The 25,392-nt window shown below is 44.1% G+C and overlaps 1 protein-coding gene across 4 annotated transcripts in view; it reads right to left on the reverse strand.

Annotated features, from left to right (window-relative positions):
• Window positions 1–911: 911 nt before the first annotated feature.
• RBFOX1 (RNA binding fox-1 homolog 1) overlaps window positions 912–25,392 on the reverse strand; it is a 2,099,893-nt gene continuing 2,075,412 nt past the window's right edge. For 3 of the 4 annotated variants that reach the window (XM_073899544.1, XM_073899543.1, XM_073899545.1), the window contains 2 exons: window positions 5,192–5,267; window positions 4,628–4,838 (listed from right to left, as the gene is read on the reverse strand). In XM_073899544.1, the coding sequence (XP_073755645.1) occupies window positions 4,761–4,838; window positions 5,192–5,267 (154 nt within the window). In that variant the 3' untranslated portion in view covers window positions 4,628–4,760. Of the gene's footprint in view, window positions 4,839–5,191; window positions 5,268–19,243; window positions 19,297–25,392 lie in introns of all 4 variants that reach the window. The other variant, XM_073899542.1, reaches the window with a different exon arrangement.

The following is a 25,392-nucleotide window of genomic DNA, read 5'->3' on the forward strand; positions in this document are numbered from 1 at the left end:
TAAAAGCCCTCCGTGGGCCAGGAGAGAATACATATACCCCACTCCGGTTAGGATGCCCCTTCTAGAATGTCGGAACTCGCCGCTTGCTTGATGTGTGACTTTACATCATACATCGTAGGAGCTTACAATTCTGTCACGGAGACAGTCTCATTTATTCTGCACAACGTTAAGAGGTAGGTGCTATCACGATCCTGAATTACAGAAGAGGAGACTGGGGCACAGAGCTTTGGTTTAGCTTGCCCTGGACTCTAGCTCGCAATTGACTGGATCAGGCTTCAAACGCAGAAGTGCTTCTGCACCCTAGATTTTGTTTAGTCTTTATATGTGTTACCAACGTGATAGGGATAGTAAGACAATTAAATGAGATAGGATTAAGATAGTATTAAGATACCTAAATGGGGTCGTGATTCAACCCTCCTGGCAACATTATTCAATGAAATAAGGCGCACAAGAGCCTGGGCAGGATTCTTGGCTCATGGTAAGCCCTTGGGAAATGGATACTCTAGCCCTCGTGCTCATGTTTATTTTTTCACCCATGCCTCCCCGCCCCCCAAAACTATTAATGAGTTTTGTTTGAAATGCACAATTTTTGGCGACATTTCCCTGCTGGGGAATCAGTCTCCTGAGTAGTGGTTTCTTTCTTAAACATCGCCGGTTACTTCTCTAGACTTCTTTGGAAAGATGAATGCAGAAGGAACGCCCGCCGAGCCCCGTGGCCCAGTGCTCCTGCAGGAGGCGGCTGGGTCGGCCACGGGCACGGGCAGCCTCCCACTCACCCCGTCACCCAGGCAGCACCCACCCCCCCCAGGCCCCCCGTGGGCCCAACTGGGGCCACGCGTGTGCATGTGGACTCTGCCGTCCCCAGAAACGCACGGAAGCAAAAGGACTCAACACCGACTCGCAGGTACCTTTTCAGACTAAGCTTTTATTTTTTGATATTACAAACCAGTTTTTCTTTATTCACAAACCACTGTAAGTGATATAAACACTAATTTCTAAAGACAGATATACACGTTTTCTGGGTTTGCAGATTGCGTGATGTGTGTGTTAAGAAGTCACTATATGCCACACATATTTTTTTCCATAATTCATAATAGCAATAGTTATTTAGATAAATGAAAACATTCCAAATAAATACTGTTTAAAAAAATCCAAAATGTTCGTTTACATCTCTGACATACATTTTAAAATGACTTATTGGCATCTTGGCGGAGTGCCCGGATGAAAGGTTTTTGCAACATCATGTGGCACTCACTTGCTCCCAATGATTTTATTAAAACTACATACAGTCATGGGGGAAAGTACAGCTCATTGATGAAAATCAAAACTGCAAATTAATTTTACTTTAACCAACACAGTAAGAATTCTATGTTTGTGATTCCAAATACACTGCAAATTCTGGATTTTTTTTTTTTTTTGGAGGCCATCGGGAGAGAGCTTTTGATTCTCCCGAGCCCCCTGTCCCTTCCACGTTTCTCCCCTCCGGGGGCAGGATGCCGGAGCATTTTAATTGAGTGTTTTCTTTGAACACACCCACCGGGCACCCATGGTCCTAGCAGGGGCCTCCAGGTGGGGGATTGAGAATGTCTCCGGTGATGCTATAAAAACAGCCCCTCCCTCCCCCACCCACATCAGTCTGCTGAACAGAACATCTGACATGCTTGCTTTTGGCTGCTAAGCAGGTTCCCCCCTCCCCCCCTCCCCCGCTCCTCTCCAGATCCTGAGCATCTGTCTTAGATATCGAAGCTACAGAAACTTTGTTTTCAAATCTTGTGAAACTTTATTGATGGTTTAATATCCAACCGATCTTACTGCATGCACATAGGATGACAAGAGAAAGCTGGATCACAAACACTTTTTTTTTTTTTTAAGTTTTGTTTGGTTTTGTTTGAAAGCAGAGTTGTTAAAGCAGATTGGCAGGTTCACAGCGGTGAGTTGATAATTGACTGAAGGGCGTGCCATAGGACCTAGCTGTACACAGGGAGACTGACCTATGGCAGCGAAAACTACTGGAGGCGGCTGGCCGCTGTTTGTTTGTTTTTTTATTTAAATACAAAAACAGGAAGACCCGTGACAGATACCCCAACTTAGGTTAACTTGTAAACAGGACAACATGGAAAGAGTTCAAACAGAAGGAGTACAAACTGCAATTTTTCGGCTGTGTCACTCTGGCCCTGCTGCTGAGGTGGGTGGGGGGGCGGAGCTTTGTTCTTGGGCAGGGGGGCAAAGAGGGTGGAGCCTACTTTTTTTTTTTTGCTTCCTTCTGACAAGTGTCCTGGGCCTTGGAGACAGAACTAAAGATACTGGTTTGAGAGAATCCTTGGGGACCAGGCGGAGGAGGAGGGCCGGCTCTCACGGACAGAAAAATTGCAGATTGCTCACACAACACAGTCATGTTTCAAAAAGTACCAAGCTGATGAAAATACCATGATTATCTCTACTCAATGATTGCAATACTTGTAAAATGCTTCTATAAATCCGAATATGATTATCATGTAATTCCATAAAAATTATACATCTGTCTCTAACAGTTCTACTTAGGCTAAAACTAAAGCTTCATAGACTGTTTCTAGAACTTAACAACTCCACTGCACAGATGTAAATTTTATACATTTTTTTTTAACTGGTACAAAGAATTTAAGTTATTACTTTCTTTTTTTGGAAAAAAAGAAAAAAATAGAAACAGTGCTTTTTATCACCTTTTTATTAATGTTATTTTTTTTCCCTCCCGTAATATAAAAGTCAGCAATGATATCAATAATTTATTATACTGGAAGAAATATAAAAAGAATGCTTGTTGATGGCCTAACTACCAGTTTTTGCCTAAATAACTAGCGGCTGGTTGAGAAGCTGAATACTACCAGGTGGAATGGTTTAAAGGGTGGGTTTGCACAGCTTCATTCAACTTGGATGCACAAAGTGCTTTTAGAAGCACCCCTTTAACAACATAACCTTTGGCTTGAACTCAATGAGTAACTTAGAACCGCTGACATGATCGTTGGTGCAGTGGGTCGTTTGGATTCGTCAGTTACTATTTTGTGTTTCCTTTTAACCCAAATCCCAGTCCCCATCCCCTAAGACCCTCCCACCCTTCCCCCGCTCGTAAAATAAAATAATGCAGATGCAGAAAAAAATGACTATTGTAGTCACTTACACTCTTCCCGGACAGCTGATAACCCCAGTAGCTTAAGATTCAGCATATATAATTCATTTACATGATATAGCACTCTGGATATGGCCCTAAACCAGTTTTTATTCATAGCTAGCGTCTCTCTATTTCAACCACAAAAACTCCTACAGCCAGCAACCAAACTACGGAACCTTCAGAAATTAAAGACCCACAATATTAAAATACACAGAACAAAATATCTGAGGTATAAGATAAAAAATGTAATTTTTTTCCTCTTTTTTTTTTTTTAATTTTTAGAGCTGCTAAAATGATGTACTACTGCGTGTATTGCAATACCCAGGCCTCAGAAAGCTCCTCTCTCCCCACATTGGAAGGTTTTAATGGTTTTGTCATTTAGTATGGAGCAAAACGGTTGTATCCCCCTCGGTATATACTAGCCTGCAATGAAGAAAGAACGAGACCCACATCATCAGCATGGCTCCTAGTCTTGGCATCAGTCAAGGGTGCAAAAGCATTCTGAAACAAAGCAATTTGAGGGGTGTGTTTTTTACATTTTCCTTTTGCAACACGTGGATCATCAAAAAAAGACTAATGTGAAAAATAGACACTCAAAAGCAACCAAAACGGAGGCACCCCCTACCCATCCCAGGTCATTCTCGGAGAACTAACGGCAGGACCAGGCCTGACCTCCCCCAACGGCTCTTTCTACAGAAAATCCCTGCAAGACCAAATTCCGTCGGCCAGTCCTGCTGGAGAGAAGGACTCTGACACGGGCTGGGCAATGGAAGGGTTTTCCCTGTCTCATTTTGTTTGCTTGTTTGATTCATTAATGCGACATTCCGCCGGGCAAAGCTCAGGCTACACTCAAGAGGCCGAACGTAGACAGCTGATGGGATGCAGTGATTCAACTCTCCTTTCCAACACATTCCTCAAGCGGGCTAGGTGTTGAGGCAGAGTTGCTGAGTGCAAAATCAGGATGAAAATTTAAATCAACTGCTTACTTGACTTGGCTCAACAACCTGGATGGAATTTGCTCTTGAGAGGGGAGTTTACAGATGAAATGCCTGATGTAACTGAGCTTGTGCAAAATAATACGTTTCCAAATCATGGCTGAATCTCTATGACCAAGCTCCAGTGACTTGTCTGGTCATGGTTCTGGATGGCTATGAGGTGGCACTTAACTATTTCCTTTTTTTTTTTTTTCCTAAAAGTATTGGCGATTCAAATGAATGCCTATGGGGATTTATTTTTAGGATAAGGACTGATATTCTTGATCCCAAGCAGAAAACTGCATGCCAAAAGCTTTGTAATGATTGCATACGCTCTCACGTGATGGGCACGTCTTACTGTACTCAAGAGTTTTAGTGCATAGAAGTTTGAACAAGTACAGGCAAATTCACCCCACCCTCACCTCCCACTTTTGCCCTCCCCCACCCCCACCCTTCCCAAAACAAAAACCCAGGCTCCCCCCCACCCAAAAACAAAAGACAACTCCCAAACCCAGCTGATTCCTTCTAATTCCTTATGTACTAGGCACACACACAAAGTGTGCCCCTCTCTCTATTTTCTTTCCTGGGCGACTATGACTTTAAACATGAATTGTAATAGGGGAGGAGAGGCAGTCAGATTCTCAGCTGCCTGACAGCAGAGGCCTGGAAGTGTGCAGCTTAGCTCCTCTGAAGTCTGTGCTGGGGCTGGAACCTTGGGGCTATGTGAATGAGCAGCAAGGGAGGGAAAAAAAAAAGAAAAAAAAAAGTTCTGCATTGACACTGCATTCTGTTAGTGATGGATTTAATTATCAAAATGACTAATTATTCCATTAAGGTAAGTGCTCTGCTAGGTGAGACTTGCAAAATTAGAAATATAATAACTTACATGCACTACATTGCCAAGAAATTAAGACATTTATCAAGTTTACTGGGAGGATTAATGTGGCATTTTAGCTGCTGTTAGCACAAGAGACAAATTCAATTAAGGGAAAGTGCAAGGACGTCAACCGTCAACCCATACTAAGGCCCCAGCTGGGGGAAGGGGAGGGGAGGAGGAGGGACTGGTACTCACCATGGCACCAACGCTGTAGGTGGGGGCTGGAGCAAGTGTGTGGTGGTAGGGGTCGGCAGCATAAACTCGTCCGTAACTGGAAGGAAAACACGGGTGAAGATTAATCCATAATATGGAATTACAAAGTCATAATCACAACCATAAAATACAAAAATACCAAGACAGTGGGGAGGGGCCCTATTAGTCTTCAGAGACAGGGAACACGTTCCCATCTGCCACATAACATGAGAGAAGTCCAACTGTGTCCAACACATTCTTCTGCCCATTTACTATTGCCGGCGAGATAGTGCATTTTCCTGTCTCTTGTAGGACCGTGTCTACACTGCTCTTGGGGCTACCACGGAGCCTGAGGTAGGCAGAAGAAACAACTTGAAAGAGTGGTTTTACGAAGCCCGGTACCCACAAAGAACATGTCTTTTATTCTCAAGAGAGACGGTCTTTTCTCCTAATTTAGCTGTTACCAGTCAAGCAAGACAAGGTAGGTCACAAAGGGTAAAGCGGCCCAGTCGGTGCAGTTAGGGTCTGACATCTCAGAAGAGAAAACAACAGATGTCCTTGAACAGGAGGACCGTTGAAGGGTCTGTAGGACCTTTTCCCCCACGCCCCCCCAACTCAAGAATTAGTCTGATTTGATTTTGATCCTATCACCCCAGAACTTCTACCTCATCCATCAATGGTCGGGTTCTGAGAAGGGACACGTTTTGAACAATATTTCTTGAGGACGAGATCTCATCTCTGAGTTCTTCTCTGCCTGTCTCCCATCCTTCTCCCTCCACTGCCATGCCTTCCAGTACAGGCTTTGGAATAAAAACAGAGAGATGGATGCCTACTGAATGTCTGGGACTGAATGCAGCAATAAATCAGAAATCAAGGTTCAGGGAGTTTAAGTTACTTGTTCAAGGTCACAGGGCCAAATGGAGTCAGAGCTGATCCCTGAATCTCTCAGGGCACCCTGTATGCTCTTTCCGTGGTGTCTAGCACCCTTACTTGAACGACCTGCCAGATACCTTCTTGGAGACAGTTTGAACACTGGCCTTTTGGTGATGATCAAAGCTGAGGTGCACGTTAAGCTAGGTTAGGTTCCCTGGAAGAAGAGTCTGAAATGGAGATTCTCATGCACATGCTTTGTCGAGGAGTGCTTTCAAAAGGAGGGCAGACAGGCAAGCTGGCTGCAGAATGAGAAAATGGAGAAGCAAGGATATGGTTTGAGCTGGAGACTAACTTCTACCTGACCCTGTGAACCGTGCCCCAGAGTTGATCCTACCTGGAGACAAGTGCATTGGTTTTTTAATGCCCAGGGAAGTTAAGCGTGAGCTATGGGCTTCCATAAGGAATGGAGGATAACTTCTGGGTTAAAATGACTCTCTTTGGCAGGGGGTAGTTCTCTGAAGGAGGGAGCAGCTATGCGCCATTAGCAGCCACTGCTCACAGCAGCTGGGGGATGAGGGTACCGGCCACTAAATGGGCTATATGTCCATTATCAATGGCTTGTGACTCTTGGACTTTCCTTTAGGGAATGAAGGAACAAGGTGGGAAGAGATGGTTTGCACTGTCAACCTTAAGCTCACCTCCCATCTCTTAAAGTCTCATTTGCATGTATTTATATTCCTTCCCTGTCTTTCCCCCATTTTCCTTCCAATCTTCTTTCTCATGATTGGAGGATAAGAATGTACTAGATGGACGTCGTGGAGTCTGGGACAGTGGGAAGAAGCTTGGGTGAAGGTTCTTTAACTCTTAGGGTCCAAGTTAGACCCCAAATGGAAAAGAAATATTTGATTATACCAAGTTCTCATCAGCTGTGTCTAACGCCTCCTTGCCTATCTCAAAGGTCACTGAGCTCAGGTAACCTAGCTGAGGCCTTTTGTTTCAACACACAGTATTCTCGTGATCCGCCAAAGCAGGGACATGAATAGAGGTTTCTTTTTTGACGTGACCCTCTCAGGGGAACTAACCCCCCTTTGGTCTTCATTCTTTGGGACACCCTTGAGTGATCTGGCACAATCAGATGGCTTTCAGTTCACAATGCTCCCTCTCTCTGGGAAGAAGAACAGATGTAGGTCCAAGCCAGAGGGAGTGTCAGAAGAAGGAGGAGGATGAAGTTTCTGAAGAAATCTTACAGTCACAGAGGTCAGCCATGAAAGTTGGGCCTCTGCCCACATAACTAGAAGTAGAGGTGAATAGCGGTAAGAGGACATGATATATGACTGTGGTGCTGATTTTCATTTTGTGAGAAGAGAGTCTGTCATTGGTCTAGAGAAAAAAGAAACCACTAATAGGATTATTTTAATGCACTTTCACCCAGCAAAGCTGGTCTTATGAACAAGACATAAAATGCAAAGATAAACTGAAAATCCTTGAGAATTTAGTAAACGATGCCAGAGCATCACTTACGATGATATTCCTTCAAAACAAGTATGAAAATGCCCATTTCAAGAAATGAATTTTTTTAGAATTCGGGGAATGGTTTTACTGTGGCAAAAATTTCCTTTTGAGGAGATAACATATTGGTAGTCCGAATGTATTCAATGAGAACGTAGCTCCCACCTCTTCCCTCCATATACTTTAATGGCAAATTCTTACTTGCCTATATAACACTGGGCAGAGCTTCAACCTTTGTGGAAAACCCAAGGTAATAATTTGGCAGTATTCTTTTCCAAGGCAGAAGAAAAATACAGCAGCACTGAACTATTCCTCGTAAATGAGCAGGCTCCTTTTCTCCTCGAGGTGACCTCTACCTTCAGAATCCGATGGTTTTATTATGATTAATAAATTTCATTTCCACAGTGGAAAAGGGACCATGTCAGCTCAAACTGAAAGCAAGGAGGCTTCTTTTCAAATGCTAATTTCTAAACACGCCCTTGTGTGACACTACAATTTAGACACAAGGTTATTAGGGAAGACGTGGACTGGAGCGCGGCTCTTGCGGTAGAAATGCCAGGCACGTCGGCGACCTGATGTCCTCAGAGCTGGCTAAGCACAGCCCAGAGGAAAGATGGCAATTCCCAGGGACCTCGATGGGAGTGATGGGGAAATGACTTATGACCGCCATGTTATGAGTGACCTACACGTATCGTCACCCTCCACGCCACCCATCCCTTTGGCAAAGTGGGCAGTGGTGCAGTCAGGTCATGATGCTTCCATGTCCCCACATCCCATCCATCAGAAATTACAGATGAAATCTTCCAGGTGTCTACCTGACTCCATTCATGCTATTACCCCCCTAACATAAGCCACCAGGATTTCATCAGAACCAAATCCACAACAGCCGTAAGTCTTGTCTCTTCGGTTCTACTCTTGCCTCTACAGACTACCAGCCACTTAACCACTGTGGCTAACCCGACTACCATCTGTCTATCCATCCATCATCTATCTAGTTAAATATAAGCCTAAACATATCACTTCCGTGCTTAAACCCCTTCAGCGGTTTTCCGTCGATCCCAGAATAAGACCCAAACTTGCATGAGTTGCCCCTCCTCGTCTTTCAGTCCTCTCTTCCTACTCTCGGCCCCTTGCGCTCCACGCACACTGGCCTCATTGCTACTCCGTGGACACGTGCAAATTCATTTTCTCCTTATCGTCTTGGCACTTGCCTGCCCTTCATGTAACATAGCAAGTCTCTTAACGGTTTTGTTTACTTCTCTCTCTACCTGGTTATTGAGCCATCCCGCCCGTGCCAGGAAGGTCAGCCCCATGGAGGTGGGGCCAAGTCTATTTTGTTTGTCTTCTTTTTTTATCTCCAGCATCCGCCCAAGCACTGGCCACAGTGCAGGTAGACAAAGGGCCAAGCCAACGTCACTGCGCGAGGAAAGGCACCGAGAGGGAGGAGTAAACAGGAGAGAAGACACTTGCACCCATCCTTTGGATTGTGTCAGCAGCAAAGATTCTTCCAGATAGGCTTTCTGAAGATTCTAGGTCAGCTGTTCCCAGAGACATTCAAAACCCTTCAAGACACTCGGAAGGTAAGTTTCTGGGGACTCTGGGCATACAGAGTGTGTAATTGCACCTCACCGCTGAGAGTTCACAGAACACGGGCCAAGATGCCATCACGCTCATCAAAGCCCTTTAGGGAAAAGCCAACCCACCCACAAAATCGAACAGCTTTGCTGGGGACCTCACCGCGGCTTGCGGCCATGCCCTCATGAGCCCACCTCTTTTCAACCTCAGCAACAAGTGAAAACCAGGAGGCCACCCGTGGTGCCAGGGAGAGCACAGGGCAAGAAGATCCAAGTTCAAGTTCTGCCTTTACAATGTCCTTTCTCAAAGACTAGACAAGTGGCTCTCTCTGAGCCTCATTTTCCTGTTCATGAAGTGGTATTGTTAGGTCTGAGCCTTGTCTGATTCATCAAGTGCATGGAAAGAAACCAGGTACATGTTAGAGTCCAAAGCAGTCTACAGATACGAGATTGTGAGGCAGGGGATCTTACACGGAGTTTGCCAAGCCAGGCTCTCACTCCTGCCTAGACTTCTGGTCTGTAGAGGCAAGGGAAAGATTCTCTTCTAACATGATTGCATGTAGCTCTAGCAGTCAACTTACAGATACTTGTGGAGTTAAGCACTATCTAATTTATGAGTTACAGATGTAGTTAGAAGTGCTGTGTTTGAGCCTAACGTTATGTTGGAGTAAAATAAACAACTGTGCTGCCCGTTGAGTGGGAAACGAGAACCTGTATTTGTTAAAGTGCTTCGTGAACTCTACTGACAGATGCAAATATTACTTAAGATCTGAATTTAGTTGAAATGAGCAGGATTATAATGAAATACAATAGAGCTGTATTGGTACCCACACCCGGATTCTAGCATGGGGAAGTGATTTTCTTATAGGGACATAGTAAGAACACTAATTTCAGTCTCTGTATTTTACTCTGTATATCTCAATTAAGAGCCTTTATGCCACCTCAGACCTTATTCTTCCTGTAGCATCACTTCCCCATGCCTCCTGTCCCAGAGATGGTGGGCAAGACCCTGGGGGAGCAGAAAGGGAAGTGAAAAACCCTCACCGCCCCCCCCCCCCCCCGATGAAGTTCCCAGTGGCGTGTAGCTCTCCTGGACAGCCCAACTGCAGCAAGGAGGTCTGGAGGACTGTGCCCCCACCACACACAGAAGTGTTGCAGAGTATGCTTTCTAAAGAGTATGCATTCTGATCCCTGGGGTGTCTGCCCTGTCACCAGAAGCTCTAGTGCCCTCCTAATTATATCCAAGATACAGTCTGAAAGACGTTTGGGAAAATGAATCCATGCCAGTCACACACGTACAACACTGTATACAAAGGGGGTACCATACCATAACCCTGCGGTTCTAAGAGCCTGCTATTTGGAGAGCGATGGTTAAGTTAAGTGATATTTCCCTTCCCTGTGGAGGGTCCACTGAGGTCTGGATCCCAGAATGGCTCACCCTGGTCTGGGTGTCTGAGGCACCCCGTGAGAAGACAGAAGCTAACCTGCCCAGGAAGAGGGCCTCCTCATCCCACCCAGATGTTCATCCCACTTTATCACTCTGGTTTCCCGAGCTTTTCCAATGAAAAACCAAAGGACTGTCAAAAGAAAATCCTTCGGTTTTCATTGCTGCTGGTATAATCCACTGATTGATAGGTTGTTGCTTTCCCCTCATCCAGAAAGAAAGGATCTGGAACACTGTTCCAGATCAGGCATTTTTTTTTTTTTTTTTTTGCGTTTGGGAAAATGCTCTGCTCTTGGCAGTTGTCAGTGGCTGGAAAGGAGCTACAGCTAATACCAGGAAGAGGAAGAAACAGAGCACATGGAGGGTATGTGGGCTTTGGAATTCCTCAGCTCTGCCCTAGCTATTGCATTAGTTCCTTCCCTGATCCAACTGCAAATCAATCCGTTTTCAAACAGAGGGTGTTACAGGCATTTATATTTTCCAACTGACCCATCTCACACTCATCACTAATAAACATGCAGCAGAACATAGTAAGATGCCACAGTCCTTCTGAAAGAGGTGGAGGACTTCTGACATATCCCTTGGTGACTCTGGACTGCAGGATCTGACAGGTCCCTAGGAGGCCGCAGAAACCCTTTCCAATTCCTGGTTTGGGATAGCTTGAGCTATCCTGCAGATGAATGGGTTCTCACTTTCATGCAAATAAACATCTACCGGACAACCAAGAAGGCTCAGGGTGCAAACCCTCCTTTCTCAAATCGTAGAATATCACAACTTCAGGCTGTATAGTCTGGGTTAGCATAATGTACACTGGTTTGAGAAGATCTTAGGATAGAAATGGTAATAATGGCCAAGATTTGGGGCAAATCTTTCAGGGTCATTCAGAGCAAAGACAATGAGTTAATCTCTGTCCACTGCAAAGAGACACGGAACAGCTGGTGCCAATCAACCTGTTTCCACAGGAAGAAATAAGAGGATTCACAGGACCTCAGACCACACATCCTGGATTGCCACAATAGGGGAAAAATCTTGGAAGTATTAGGGTGGGAACCACTTGAATGTACTGGGAAAGAATTTAGAGAGAGATGGGTTAGAAGGGGATGTTCCCATTCACTTTCCTAAGGAGAGTCGTCTGAGGGCTCAGTGGCTCAGTGAACATATCCACTAAGGAAACACTCCTCTTTGACTGCTCTAGCCTGTCCTAGCTTTAGTCTAGATCACAACATTTGTAGACCATTTGTCTACAAGTATATACTTGTAGACCATGGCGGGGGGTGAGGGGGGGTGGGGGGGGCGGTGACCAAGCTTTATTCTAAAAGCTTCTCAAGATACATGGGAGAGGATCTTAACCAGTCCCAGACTCAAAACATCTATAAAGCCACTTCAAATGTAGCAAAACTTCCCCAAAAAGACTCAAGTAGAAATGGAAGAAATTCTCCAAATGAACAACATGAAGGCATCTCAACTTGACTCTGACATTTCTGAATGTTGCTCACTTCCTTAGCCTGGATTTGAACTGATCACCTTCCCCAACCACTTAATACATTTTTCAGCCTCATGTTTTCTCTGCTCAGAACCAGTGCAGAAAACATCTTCTGGACTCTCTAGCTTCTAAACAGGAAACCGTAGAGTTCGCCTATCCAAACTGTCACACATCTGAACTCTGTATACGTAAGTTCACTTCTAACACCTGTAACAGCTATGAGAAACAGACCATTCCACCCATGGCAAATCAGATGGCATCTCTCCGTGCAATTCAAAACTTCTTCTAATTCTGAATCCCAACAGATCAGGTCTGAGATAGGAACCTTGATTCTGGATTCATCAGAGTAGAGTAATAGCCACTACCTGGGAGTTGAGAAGACACAGTAAATCCTGCTTTTGGCCATAATTCCTTCACTCTGGAATGCCTCCTCCAATAAAAGACCCATAGCCATGCTCTCTGTAATGCCAAGCTCAAGGCCATCCTCCTCATAGAAAGGCTGTTTCACCTTCTTTGTGTGTTGACAACTGTTTTACCAAAATCACTAAGAAATCCCCATCATGCTTTGAAATCAACATGGCCCCCAGCTAGGGTTCAGTCTACCGGCGGAACCACAAAGAGTAAGCTCAGAAAGTTAATCTCCTCTCTGAGCCACCTCCTCCATCTGTGAATGGACGTCATGGTGCATTCTGACTGCTTTATAAGGCAGTAGTGAGGTTGACATGAGGGTTACCGGTTACCAGTCAGCGACCAAATGAGTGTCAGTTATTGATGCTTTCAAGGTAGCATTGCCTTCTGTCCCAGATGGGGTCGCCACACTAAAGCCCCTGGAGTACATGTGTCAGAACTACCCCTGAAGTAAGCATCTGGAGCCCCCATACACTATGTAAGCAGATCAAAGATTCTGAGAGGTTAACCAGCAGGGTGAGAAGAACAAGCAAGTGCGCGCGCGTGCGCGCGCACACACACACACACACACACACACACACACACACACACTATACTCTCACTTGGAGACAAAACACAAAGTCAGGATGCACTGCCAAGATCCAGATGATCTGTCACAGTATTTTAATTCCAGGTGAGTATCCCTCACCTCTAAGAGACCAGTTCTTGGGGGCACACAAACTCTTTCAATATTCATTTGACCAAATGAATGAAAATCTAACTCTGGAATGGTACTGTCCAATAAACATATAATGAGCCAAAGATGAGCCATTTTAACTTTTATAGTAGCCATATTAAAAAAGTGAAAAGAGGGGCAATTCATTTTTATATATTTAATCCAACATATTAAAATAGTACCATTCCAATGTGTAACCAACTTAAAGATTATTAATGAAATATTTTACATAATTTTTGTCCTAAGGTTTCAAAATCTAGTATGTATTTTATATTTATAGCTCACCTCAATTTGGACCAGCCATATTTCAAGGGCCCTATAGCCAAATGTGGTTATTGGCCACCATACTGCAAAGCACAACTCTAGAAAAACCTATCCTGTGTTCTCCTTACCACTGAAAGGGGAAAGATTCCTGACTGATCAGCTCTGTAGTTCCTAAAGAATTAGGAGTTACCTGGGAGAACTTGTAAGAATGCAGATTTTCAGGCTCCCTCTCCAGACCTATAAATCAGAATCTCTGGGGCAGGGACATGGAAAAAGGAAATGGATTCTGCATTTTTAATAAGTCCTGCAGGTGATTTTCATGCACTCTAATGTTTGATAACTGCTGTTCTATTTTTTAATTCAAATTCTGCACTGATAATAGCACTCCCTCACTCAGGCTAATTAAGAACTATCTGGATATCTTTAATTTTTATAAGTAAACTCAGAGAAATTTTATTTTTATAGGGTATCACTATTGCCTGTAACAAGCTTTGAACTATGCCTAGTACACGGCAAGCTCTCAATAAATATTATAATTATTTTTACCAAGTTCCTTTGTTTATATGTTCCCTGAATACCCTGCACTCTTCTAATACACATCACATTTTATTGAAACAGACCAATTAACTACAAATCAATTTGCTGCATGACGCCTTTGCTGAATAATCAAATCACCAAAACGTAAGGAAGACAATTAGATAAAGTTTGCCGAAGAATCAATTAGGGGAATGGCCCTTTTGGAAACCTCTAAATATTATCTGAGACGGTATGGATGCGCGAGTGTGTGTTTATGTGCCTGTGCATGCAACGTACATGCGCAGGTTGGGCGGGGATAGGATGGAAGAGGGAGATGACACCCCACGTGGCCATGAACTTGCTTCTAATAATTACTTCATAAAGTATATAGCAGCCCGTTCACAGGGGATTGTTTTGATGGCTTTGGCCATTCATTTGGCCAAGGCTTTTGTGCAGACCCCCACCCTTACCTAGTGTCCAGTACTCATAGAGAACTGGGAGTGTGTCCCCAGGTTGGAGTCCCATGCCTCTAAGACAGTGCCTGGCCCAGTGGAGGAGGCAAGACTTGCTGCCAGACAGAGACCCAGCCTCTACCTGCACCCCGTAAACACACAAGCATGCATACACACTCTCTTGAGCAGGGGGCGGCTGGGATTCAGCAGCCAAAACAGCTAGGTCAAAGTTTCTGTTAGTTTTTAGGGGATGGATTATCCATTTTTAGCCACTGATTTTCAGCAAAAGAAAGATTTTTGGAGAACTGACCCGGAACACACATTGCTTGTTCAACCCTATCTCCCGGAATACACAGGATGCTCCCCAGCAAGGCAGCTGCTTCCCGTCATCACTCTGTCCCTGCACCTAGACTAGTCCCCAGCACGTCAGAGTATTCAACACACACCTGCTGCAGGAAGGGGACGCACCAAGTCAAATCAACACCCAGTGGAATAGCCATGTGGAGAGCCGCTTGGTTCCCTTAGGGCCCCTCAACATTTTAACAACTATGCTCCCCGACTCACTAGTTTTTCAAGAGAGCAAGAGGACTCCATCTCGAGGCAAAGGTCAATGGTCCAAGGTCAAAATACAAGGAGCACGTGGGGGCAGTGTGGTCTAGTGGAAAGAACTCTGTCATCAGACAGACTCCATTGGGATTGGGGGCAAGTTACCAAAGTCCTCTGAGCCTGAATATTGTTTTTTCTTTTTTTAACCTCCAAGAGGAGGAGGAGGAGAACAACTATCTCACTGAGCTGATGTGATAAATCATACGTGCATATATGCACGCACACGCACACACACACACACACACACACACACACACACGCAGGTCTCTACGTATACGTACAATTTATCATGCTTGCTAGCGCACAGAATTTGCTCAAAAATGACAGGAAGTTATCGTCACACCCTGGAGAACTCAGCGAAGCCCGTTTGAGGGACCAGGACTGCAGGGATGGAGGGCTCCCGCCTCATGGCGACAAGAAGTCTTAGCACTCCATGGAAATAACTGACGTAGCCTTGGAGCAAGAGGGAGAGCGTGGACATTTAACACGGACTGAACCTCATCCGCTTCGAATCTGCCGGCCTGTTTGTTCTCCGGTCAAAATACAGCCCAAAGCCACAACCGCCTTTTTGGCTCTTCCAGCCCCATCGTCCTAACCCAGGCCCCTGCCACCCCTCCCTGGACTGCTGTAAGAGACTCCCAACTAGTGCTCCCTCTCCTGCTCTTGTCCTTTGGCAATCTGTTCTCCACGATGCCGTCTAACTCATCATTAAAATGATAAGGCAGATCACAGCTGACCCTCCAACGCCTTCCTACCACACTTAAATCTTGAGTGGTTTCAGATTCTCCAAGTCCTCATTTGTCCTGAGCCCTAGCGGTCTTCCTGATTTGATCTTGCAAACTCTTGACTTGTACTCATAAGCTGTGGCCTTGCTGCACATCCTGCTGAGCCTGGCCACCTCAGGCATGCCTCAACCACATGGCATTTGCATCTGCTGCTTATTCAGCCTGAAATGAATCCCACAGTGCCATACCTGGCTCACACCCTCACTTGATTCAGGTCCCTCCCTGTTCAAACGTCACCCCCTCAGAGAGGTCCTCTCTGCTCACTGAACCTAAAGTGACATTGTATCCTATTTTCTCTCCGGCATTATAGCTGTTGTACAACTTGCCATGCAAGAAGATCACATGCCTTTTCATCTACATGTCGGGCGTCTGGTCTCCACTAGAAGGGAGGCTCTTCGAAGGGAGAGGCTTTTCCTGGCTTATTGAATGCTATGTCCTGAGGGCTCAGAACACTTGCTGATACATGGTGATGACTCACTACATATTAATGAACTGAAGTGAATTTCTAGCTGTTCTGCCAAAATCACTAACTTGGTTTTTCAACCTTCATTCGAGTATAAGACCCATATTCTCCTTCTACTACAATCACCAGCCCGTCCTGGAAAAGGTCCATTGAGTCACAGTGGCAGGGAGACCTCGAGTCTGAGAAGGGAAAATCATCTTGTCCCTTTGGCCATCTCTTGCAGGATCCAACTCATGAAAGGTTCGTCATGGTACAGAATGAGAACCCCATGCATGCTGGGGGTTCAGTGCTGCAAAGACTGCTTGCCAGAGACACCCACATGGGCACTTTGTCTTTCAGGAGCAACCAAACCAAACGCAAAACGAAACAACGAATACCAGTGCTAGAGACACTATTGAATAAGAAAACAAATACAGTCTCACAAAGTGCACGTGCGAGCAAGAAAAGTTTCTTCTACGTGGCTAGCAAAAGCAGAGTCAACATTTTGGCATCCTCTCCAAAAGACCCAAGTATAAATCGTCACTTTTCCTCCGGGGACAGGAAGAAAACCCCTTCAGTGCCACAGATCCTACTGTCTGGCGGTTTTCATCTTACCATCTTTACCCCAAACCACCGACAAAACTGGCCAGATCTGCCCGACAGGCAGCTGTGTAAGAATAATATGCCTTTATAAGAATTTCAGTTATAAAATCCATTGAGCCCTCAAAACTGAGATTTTAAGTGTCTCGCTGATTTCTTTCTTCACTTAAAAAGAGAGAAGTTGCCTTTTGTCGAACACTGAAATCCAGGAGATGCCAGGATTCGAGAGACCTGCCCTAAGGAGTGTTGTTCTGCACGTGGGGATGGTGTTGGTTAGGATGGGGGTGCCCCAGGTTCGCCCAGCACCGGGGGAGATGAGGCACTCGGAGACTTTGTTGAAACCATGAATTACAACCTTTGCTGACCGACCGATTCTGATTTTCCATATTTACTCTGTGAGGAGGGAGGACTGGCTGGGAGATAATTTGACATTTGATTGATATGGGTATCTCCTTTTTCATGCTTGGTTCAAAATTCAGAGTTCAAATTGAACCTTTATGAAGCATACAACGTATTATTAATATGGCCATCAAAGCAACAGGGATATCTCTCTCAATTTGAAATCGGATCAATAGCAATTCATTAAGAATCTACTGAGCAGCTGTCCTAAATCAGATAAGGTGGGTGAAAACACTCGCTCTACCCAGGCGAACTTTCATTATCTGTGCCCTCTTTTAGGAATAGTGAATGTAGACCACTTGCTTACAAGGCAGGGTTTGTTAAGTCATGGGACGAAATCAATGTCTACCTCTTAAAGCTGCAACTTTGCAGTGTTTGATCTATGAGGTCAAAATACAACTTAAGATACACGGGGACATGCGTACATTTTAAACGGGAGAGGTAGAGGCGGTAGAAGGCAGCATGTCCACCAATGGCATCTATTCACATTTTAGGCCAACATCCCTCCCCACCCTAGTCAGTTATCCCTTCAGATGCATGCTCCCTTTCCTAGGTTTTGAAGATGCCAACTGTCTCTTGCATCCCAGGAACATTCCCTGCCGCCCCCAGCTACGCAACTATCCACCTTCTACTATTTATTAGTGAAGTGTTAGGGATGTCACCACCTCTCACAGGGAGAAACCGATGTTTGAGGCTAGGAGTTGAGGCAGGAAAATAGGGGAGCCCTTATCTAAGGGGTTTTATAGAAATGGAGTAAGCTGTCGCTTTAAAATATAAGCATGCATACCTCCTGAATTCCCAGGGTAAGACTTTCAGCCATTAAAAATATGGAGACCGATTCTATCAATGAAACTGGCCCTTCCTTTTGCTGGAGACATGTTCCTAGCAAACTGTTCGTCCTTTAGTTCCTTCTCACCAAAGACTCAGTAGGGAGTGAAGCGTTAGCAAACGAGCCTTCATTTACTGCTCCATTGATAAAATGTGATTGGTAGCAGATGAAGTTCTATCTGCAAGGCTCTGTGTAATGTAGGCTTTTGAAGGTCATTTCATACTCAACTACATGTTCATGAGCTGTACAGTCCTCCCTTGTTGGATAGAAGCAACATATTGGTAAGATTTCCTAGTAATTGTTTTGGTGAAAGTCCAGGCTTAAAAGCAACAAAACAAAACCACCCCAAAACCAAACCAAAATCAAACCAAAAAACCAAAAAACCCCGAATCTGTTGGCACTCACCTATCTTGACATTTAATCAAGTAATTCCATGCTAATGAAAGTCCAAACATAACTGTTCTGAACCACATCAAAGCAAAAAGACAGGTGTTATTTTGACGGACACATCATGCAACTGTGCAGTTTCCATTTGCCAATGCCCTGATTCCAAAAGCAGAAGACTTTGTCTCTCTAAATCCTGCTACTTGTAATAGGTTTTAAAAGAAAGGAGATGGAGGATCTTTGATTAATAGAATGAAGATCCCCTTCTCATGAGACAGAGATAATTATATTCCCCAATGCCTCTAGCTTTCTGGATTCAGTCTTTTATAACCATTCAATAAAGATCCCAAATAATTCATATATACATCTGTGTGAACCCAGGCAAAATACGTCAAAAAACATACAAGTCACATGTATGTGTCCTTAATCTCCCCCGTTCAGCATTTTAACATAAGAGCACTGCTTTTACCGTGATCGTATTGTGGCTTCATTCAACATAGTCTTACTTTTCTAGGTCATGTATCATTAAGACTGGAAATAAAATATCCAAGTTAGCAAAACGCCTTTTTAGACAGCGGAGCCTAAAGGCTTCGGCTATGCTCCAAAGATATATGGACTTTGTTTTTGTTTTTTGTCTTTTTTTTTTTTTAAACTCAACTTTCTAGAGTGACCAACTGCAGCATGTGAAGGAAAAAAAAAAAGAGAGAAAGAGAGAGAGAGAGAGAATACTGAGCTTTGGATGGATGCATCAAGAAGTAGCAACGTTTGTTACCTGCAGAGGTGTTACAAGAAATTTCATCTGCTGCAACGAAGACGAACTGATTTCTGGAAGAGAAGATAAAATTCACAATACTGCTCGCTCAGGGGGAAATGTGCTCTCTGCCAACTGGGTGAATGTATTCAGATGCGGGGAGGGAGGGGTGCTTCGTTCGAATGGATGTTGCAAGGAAATGTGTGGATAAATCTCAGACCTTGAGAGTTTAGAAAGATCGTGAAACAGGCATGCGGGGACCTCGCCAACGGAATCATGGTGATGTGAGAACGGGGGCCATGTACACACTGTTGCACCGTCATATTAATACTAAGTGTTACCAGAACGTCATGCCAGGGGATGTTGCTAAGGCTAGGGCAATTCAAACTGTGCTTGGATTTCTGTGCTAAACGGAGACTACATTTAAAGAAAATACGGACGGTCTGTTGGGGAAAAGGGGATACTAGCTATGAAAATCATAAAATTCCAGACTTTTTGTTATTGTGGTATAATATCAAAAACATTTTTCTTTAAAAGGAAAGAAAAAGAAATGCTGTCATTTCAGAAGAGAATGTTATATGGTATCATGTTATGGATAATAATTTCCTCACCAAACTAGGCTGGCTACATAAAGAAGGTAAGAGCACTCATCTGTTGGAATAAATCCTATCTTATCAAATTATTTTTAATGATGCAGTATTTAAAAGAAAATTAAAATGAAAAATGCCATTTTACTTTGATTTAGTAAATCCGGAAAGATGATAAAACTCTCTTAAGATGTTTCCAACGGTGGCATTTGCACAATGAAATGTGTTCTAATTCAGACCTACTGTTTATTTCTCCAGAAATAAGAACGTCTGTGGGAGGTAGATTATAAAAATGCCCCCAGTAAGATTGGCTAGGCTCTTAAATGTCTCAAAATCAGCAGTACAGAGTCTTCTGGTTCTCATGTGTTAGATTTTACTGTGCATATGAATCATTAAGAAGCAAGATAAATGCATTTTTTGGGTCTTAGTTTGGTCTTGTTCAAATGTTTTAACGCTTTCAAAAGTATCTAGTGATTGAGCATTTCTTAAAACATCTTAAGAAAGTTTTACTGTTGCAAGAGGTACACCCTGGAATATAAACAGAGCTACCATTGGAAAATTCACTAGAATTTAGCATCCAGTTGAAAATTCTAGCCATTTCCACACCAATGAAACCTAAACAAAATTATGCATGCTCTGAGAATAGTATTCTGTATGTTTCTCTTCCACATAACAGAAGTCAGCCAAGTTCACTCATCACCTCTCTTAAAAGACTAAAAGTTAGTGTTCCTGGATTTTTGCTGTCTTTTTGCTTGGACACAGACTTTTTGAGCCCCACCAATACCTGGCTTCAAATTTCTGAGGTTTGAGGAGCAGTACAATTAATATCCCTGAACATGAAGATGTTTGGGTTGAATATTAGTTTTGACTGGTTTACCTTTGACTTACTCAAGGGGCAGTAAGATATGGACACCCCAGTTACATGTATGAGATTGTTGGGGGGCCAAACAAGCACTTGGAAGGACTTCTGTTTATAGTATGCCCACAAGGAGAACACTACCAAGAACACTACCATAACCAAGAGTGGCCACCTGGTTTATCCAGAGGGGCAGGCTCTTTGGTATAGCCATTCTCCTATTTATGGGACGGGCCTCATTAGTTAAGTAGTTCTATCCAGTCCAGACCCTATAATTCCAGAAGACTCTGGCACCTTGCATCCCACTTCTGCATTTTCCCTAAGGAACTGTCCCACCTGCTAGACATTAAGAAAACCATGAGAGGCAACCAACAGAAGTAAAATGATGACTGAATGAACAGGGAAAACTTCTAAGAACGCAGCCTACAAGTATGTTTATAAAGATACTAGACCTTCAGTTTAATTTTACCCAGAAGTTTAGGACATACGATGGTTGTCCTTCACAGCACTGTTCCTTGGGACATGATACACTAACTCTGAAAACTAATGCTACCATTTCTCCATTCCCTTCTCCTCTCTCTCTCTCTCTCTCTCTCTCTCTCTCTCTCGGATAACCTATATATTTTGAATTTTTTAGAGTGTCTTTGTGATGCCTGCGCAAAGTTCTGAACAAAGGGGATGACTCAAGCCGACTATCAAATCGAATGTATGTCAAAGCATAAAGTTATCACCAATAATGATACCGTATGGGATAGGCCATGGCCTTTGCAGCAGTGCAAAAAAGGAATTATTAAAGAGTACTTGCAAAAAATAGTAGCCATCTGGATGTATCAATTCTACACTGATTTTTTTTTTTAATTCCACGTAAACATCCAGGAAGGTTTCCCTAACATTTCAGAAAACTGCCTTTCTATGGAGCTCATTAATTCCATGGAGTCAACTGACGTGATCAGCCCTTGCCCCACTATGCTACCCTTTCACCAACTGATTATGAGTACAATGAATAGGAAATGCCTGCAAATTATAGCCTGGGGAGGGATGTCAGGCCAACGTGGCCCACATGTGAAGCCAACAGAGGAATCTGGGTAGAGTTATAAGGGGCAGGTTTCATGGCGATGTCTCTGTCCACTATGTTATACCATTTTTATATACAGTCTGTTTCTCCCCACTTGACCTTTCAGACAAACGATCTATCTTAGCCCATAAATGGATCATATGTGACCCTCTCTGTGGAATCATTTACCCTAAATGACCAGAGAGAGGTATGATCAAAGAGATTAATGATGTAGCTGCGAAGTCAGCTCCTCCCCTAGCAAGGTCAGGACAAACTGAATAACCACAGCAGTGCAGGTACACTCTGGACAGTGGGCTCACCTCTCAGAGCAGAGAGGAGGCTGGTACGGGGCCTGACCCTTTAAGTCAATCCTAGTCTGCTCTGCACTCTCAACATAGACTGAAGAATTTAAACTTCAAAAGCAGTTGCACTTGACTTTCAGCAAACTGGTGGTAGATGATAAAGTCTGGCCAAGTAGATCTCAGCCTTGGCCGCACACGGTAAAAACACCTGGTGCCCTTCTAAAATTCTGTGGGTGGGTTTCGGACACTAGTAGTTTCCAAAGAGCTCCAGGCGTACAAGCCCAGGGTGAGGGCCACTTGTAGCTGAATGGTTCTCACCTGCCTGTTCCCTAGACTTACAAGGAGAGGTTAAAATAATGTGAATGCCTAGGCCCTTCTCCTGTGGTGCTAGACTGACTGGTGTGGGGCAGGGTGTGGAATGAGGTAGTTTAGGAGATGCTCGGCAGCTGATTCTTCTATCAGCCACAGCTGAGAAGCACTGGGTATGGCACAAATACGGAGTGGAAAGGGAGCTGAATTACTGAATTTTTTGCAGCTTTTGCTTCTTTTTGTAACTTCCATTTTGCCACCCACCATGCTAGCCTCTGAGGCGACCTAGCTATGTGGCTGCTGAGGATGTAACCACAGACACACCATGCATGGCCCAGGAATGGTCCCTCCTAGTCTCTGGAGGCCTTCTGAGAGAATGGATGTTAAACCTCCTTTTTGAAAGCAAAGCTGGTGTTCAGTGGCCACGATGTCATGCTCTATCTGCTTCCTCCCGTGTTCCTCTTCTTTCATCACCTCCCATGGGCAAACTCAAGAGCATCTCTGCTAGGTCTTTCCACTTTCCTTCTGAGTCTACATCTGATTCTCTTTACCAGTTCTTTAATCTGGAATTTTTTTTTTTTCAAGCCCTCTCTCTACCGCAGAATTTCTCAAACTTCCCTGACAACAAGATTTAGCTAGAATGCTTGCTAAAAATATATACATGTCTGGGTTTCAGCCCTGACCGCCTGAGTCAGAACTTCCAGGAGAGAGGTCTGATCATTTATACATTTGGAAAGAACCCAGGCCTGGTTATTGACCAGCTCTGGGGGCCCCATTTGCACTGTCCTAAGTGGCTGATGTTCCTGAAGAGAATCATGGTCCCAGGTAATTCGTACCATGGGGAAATTTGGGAACACTGCCGAGAAATCTCCTGCAAGTTCATTCCCATTTTCATTTCAGAGCCCCAACTTTTCCCAGGAAGACTGTTTGACAAGGGGAGGCTATGTGGGAGGAGGGAGGATTACTAATTTAAGAAAAATAATGCAATGGTTGATTACTGGGCACAAGGGAGAAGGCTACGTTTGTCTTGAGTCTTTGCAATGTTGATGCCAAGGAGCCGCTGGCCTAATGTCAATGGAGTATTTATCCATGACAGGTGGCTGCCAAGCCTTGTACCTATGCATTAAATGGTTTAATTTTCCTGACCACCCATCTTCGCATCCCAGTCTTTATAGACGAAGAGGCAGAGGCATAGCAGGTCATGGAACACACACAAGCTGGTAAGTGGTGGTGAAATCTGAACATGGTTGGGTTGGCTCAAGACCTGACTCTTACTCACTCGCTAAGATTGGGCTCAGGGGCGCCCACGTAGGGGTACTGAGTCAGCAGTGGAGGGTCACGTCTCTATGGAGGGACTTCCTGATACTGTTCTGAACCTTCATATTCCTCCCAGACAAAATAATAACAGTATTTGGATTCCCCTTGGAGTATGATGTTAATTGAGGCTTGAAAGAGAATTATATTCTGCCTTAACAACTTGGGATGTGGAATGGCATGGACCATGGTCTTTCTCTCTTTTCATTCTATTACCAGCCTTCATTATGTTTTACGACGGTTTTCACAGACCAACCATCTAGACTCTGAATCTGACTCAGCTGGTGGTACATTTAAATTAGTCCTGTGACCTGCCATAGCACCCTTATATCCCACTTTTCTTCTTAGGCTAAATCTCATCTCTCTGCAATTTTCTTTCTTCTAAATATTACCCACGGCTGAATTCTAAGAGACAAATTAAAATAGTAGCCAGCCAGTATTGCTGTAGGGAATGTGAGAAGCCTGGTTTCAAGAGAGAATAAAACTTGTGGCACGGGCAGGGGAGAGAGGAGGGAGGACGGACGGGGAATGTTCTCCCATCAGAGAGCACCGGTTTTAAGTTTCACTGTTAAATATTCTGGTGGCTTCTCATTCTCTGGCCTCTTAATTCTCTTATGTCACTATTGTTCCACAAAACTCGGGGGGGTGGGGACATCACCCAGGGCAAGTTCCTTCTTGTAGCCAATGCTATGAGTATTGAATCTAGCGCGCGCGCGCGCACACACACGTGCACGCACACACACACACACACACACACAATGTGATTAAAACCCCCAAGACTAGCTAGTAAAAAAATCCCTAGAGCCTTAGAAGTTGTTCTCCTATGGTAGATAGCAGTCAAGATGCCCCAAGATGACAGTGGCACAAAATCAAATTAATCCTATCTGTAGGTTCTGGGGCACCTGCTGGTTATAAGGCAGAGTTTCTCAACCCTGACTGCCTATTACAAATCAGCTACTATATATATATATATATATATTTTAAATGAAATACTAATGACCAGGACCACTTCCCAGTCTTTTAAGTCAGAATCTTGGAGAGTGGTTCCCAGGCCTGTGTATTCTCAGAAAACCATTCTGGTGATCCTAACGTGTCAGCCAGCACCGAGAACTCCCATTTGACTGTATGAATATTTCTTTGAACTTATGTTCCCTACTTCTGCAGGAAAGAGCTGTGTCCTCTGGTTTTTCAATTAAACTGCACTGGTGTTGACTGCCACTTTTTATAACTGTGCTTACCAGGATGCTTCCCTTTGGACATGTGGGATTAAGGCAGAAATGCACACTAATCGGGGACTCTTGCGGTTCATGTTAAGAAGTTGCTGAAAGGGTCATATGGAATCCCGCCATGAATGTTTTCTGAGTAGTTAAACATAACATGCAGAAGTAAGGTGCTTCTATTAAAATTGTTCTTGCTGACTTTACTAAATAGTTTACTCATTTTGCTCTTTGAATCCTCAGATGGTTAATGAGGGTTTGCTACCTGCCAGGCACCCAGCTAAGCCACAGGGATAGGACGTTGTGCTGCTGGCCTTTAAATCACTGTGGAACATCTGCACTGGGCTTGGCTGCCTGGAAGCTCATAACCTAATTTATATTTCAGTTTTACTGCCTAGAAAGCGGAACTTATTTACTTGGGATCAGTATTTTAATTCCCTCTTCCCTTCCCCACTCAGTTCTAAAACTCGAGAATTATAAAAAGCCCATTCAAATTTATAGTTTCCCCTGCCCTGTGGTTATTTCTATTCC

This window comes from Callorhinus ursinus, unplaced genomic scaffold, assembly GCF_003265705.2.
Source record: "Callorhinus ursinus isolate GAN/ISIS: 27379988/994484 unplaced genomic scaffold, GSC_fseal_2.0 scaffold13, whole genome shotgun sequence".
Taxonomy (NCBI): Eukaryota; Metazoa; Chordata; class Mammalia; order Carnivora; family Otariidae; genus Callorhinus; species Callorhinus ursinus.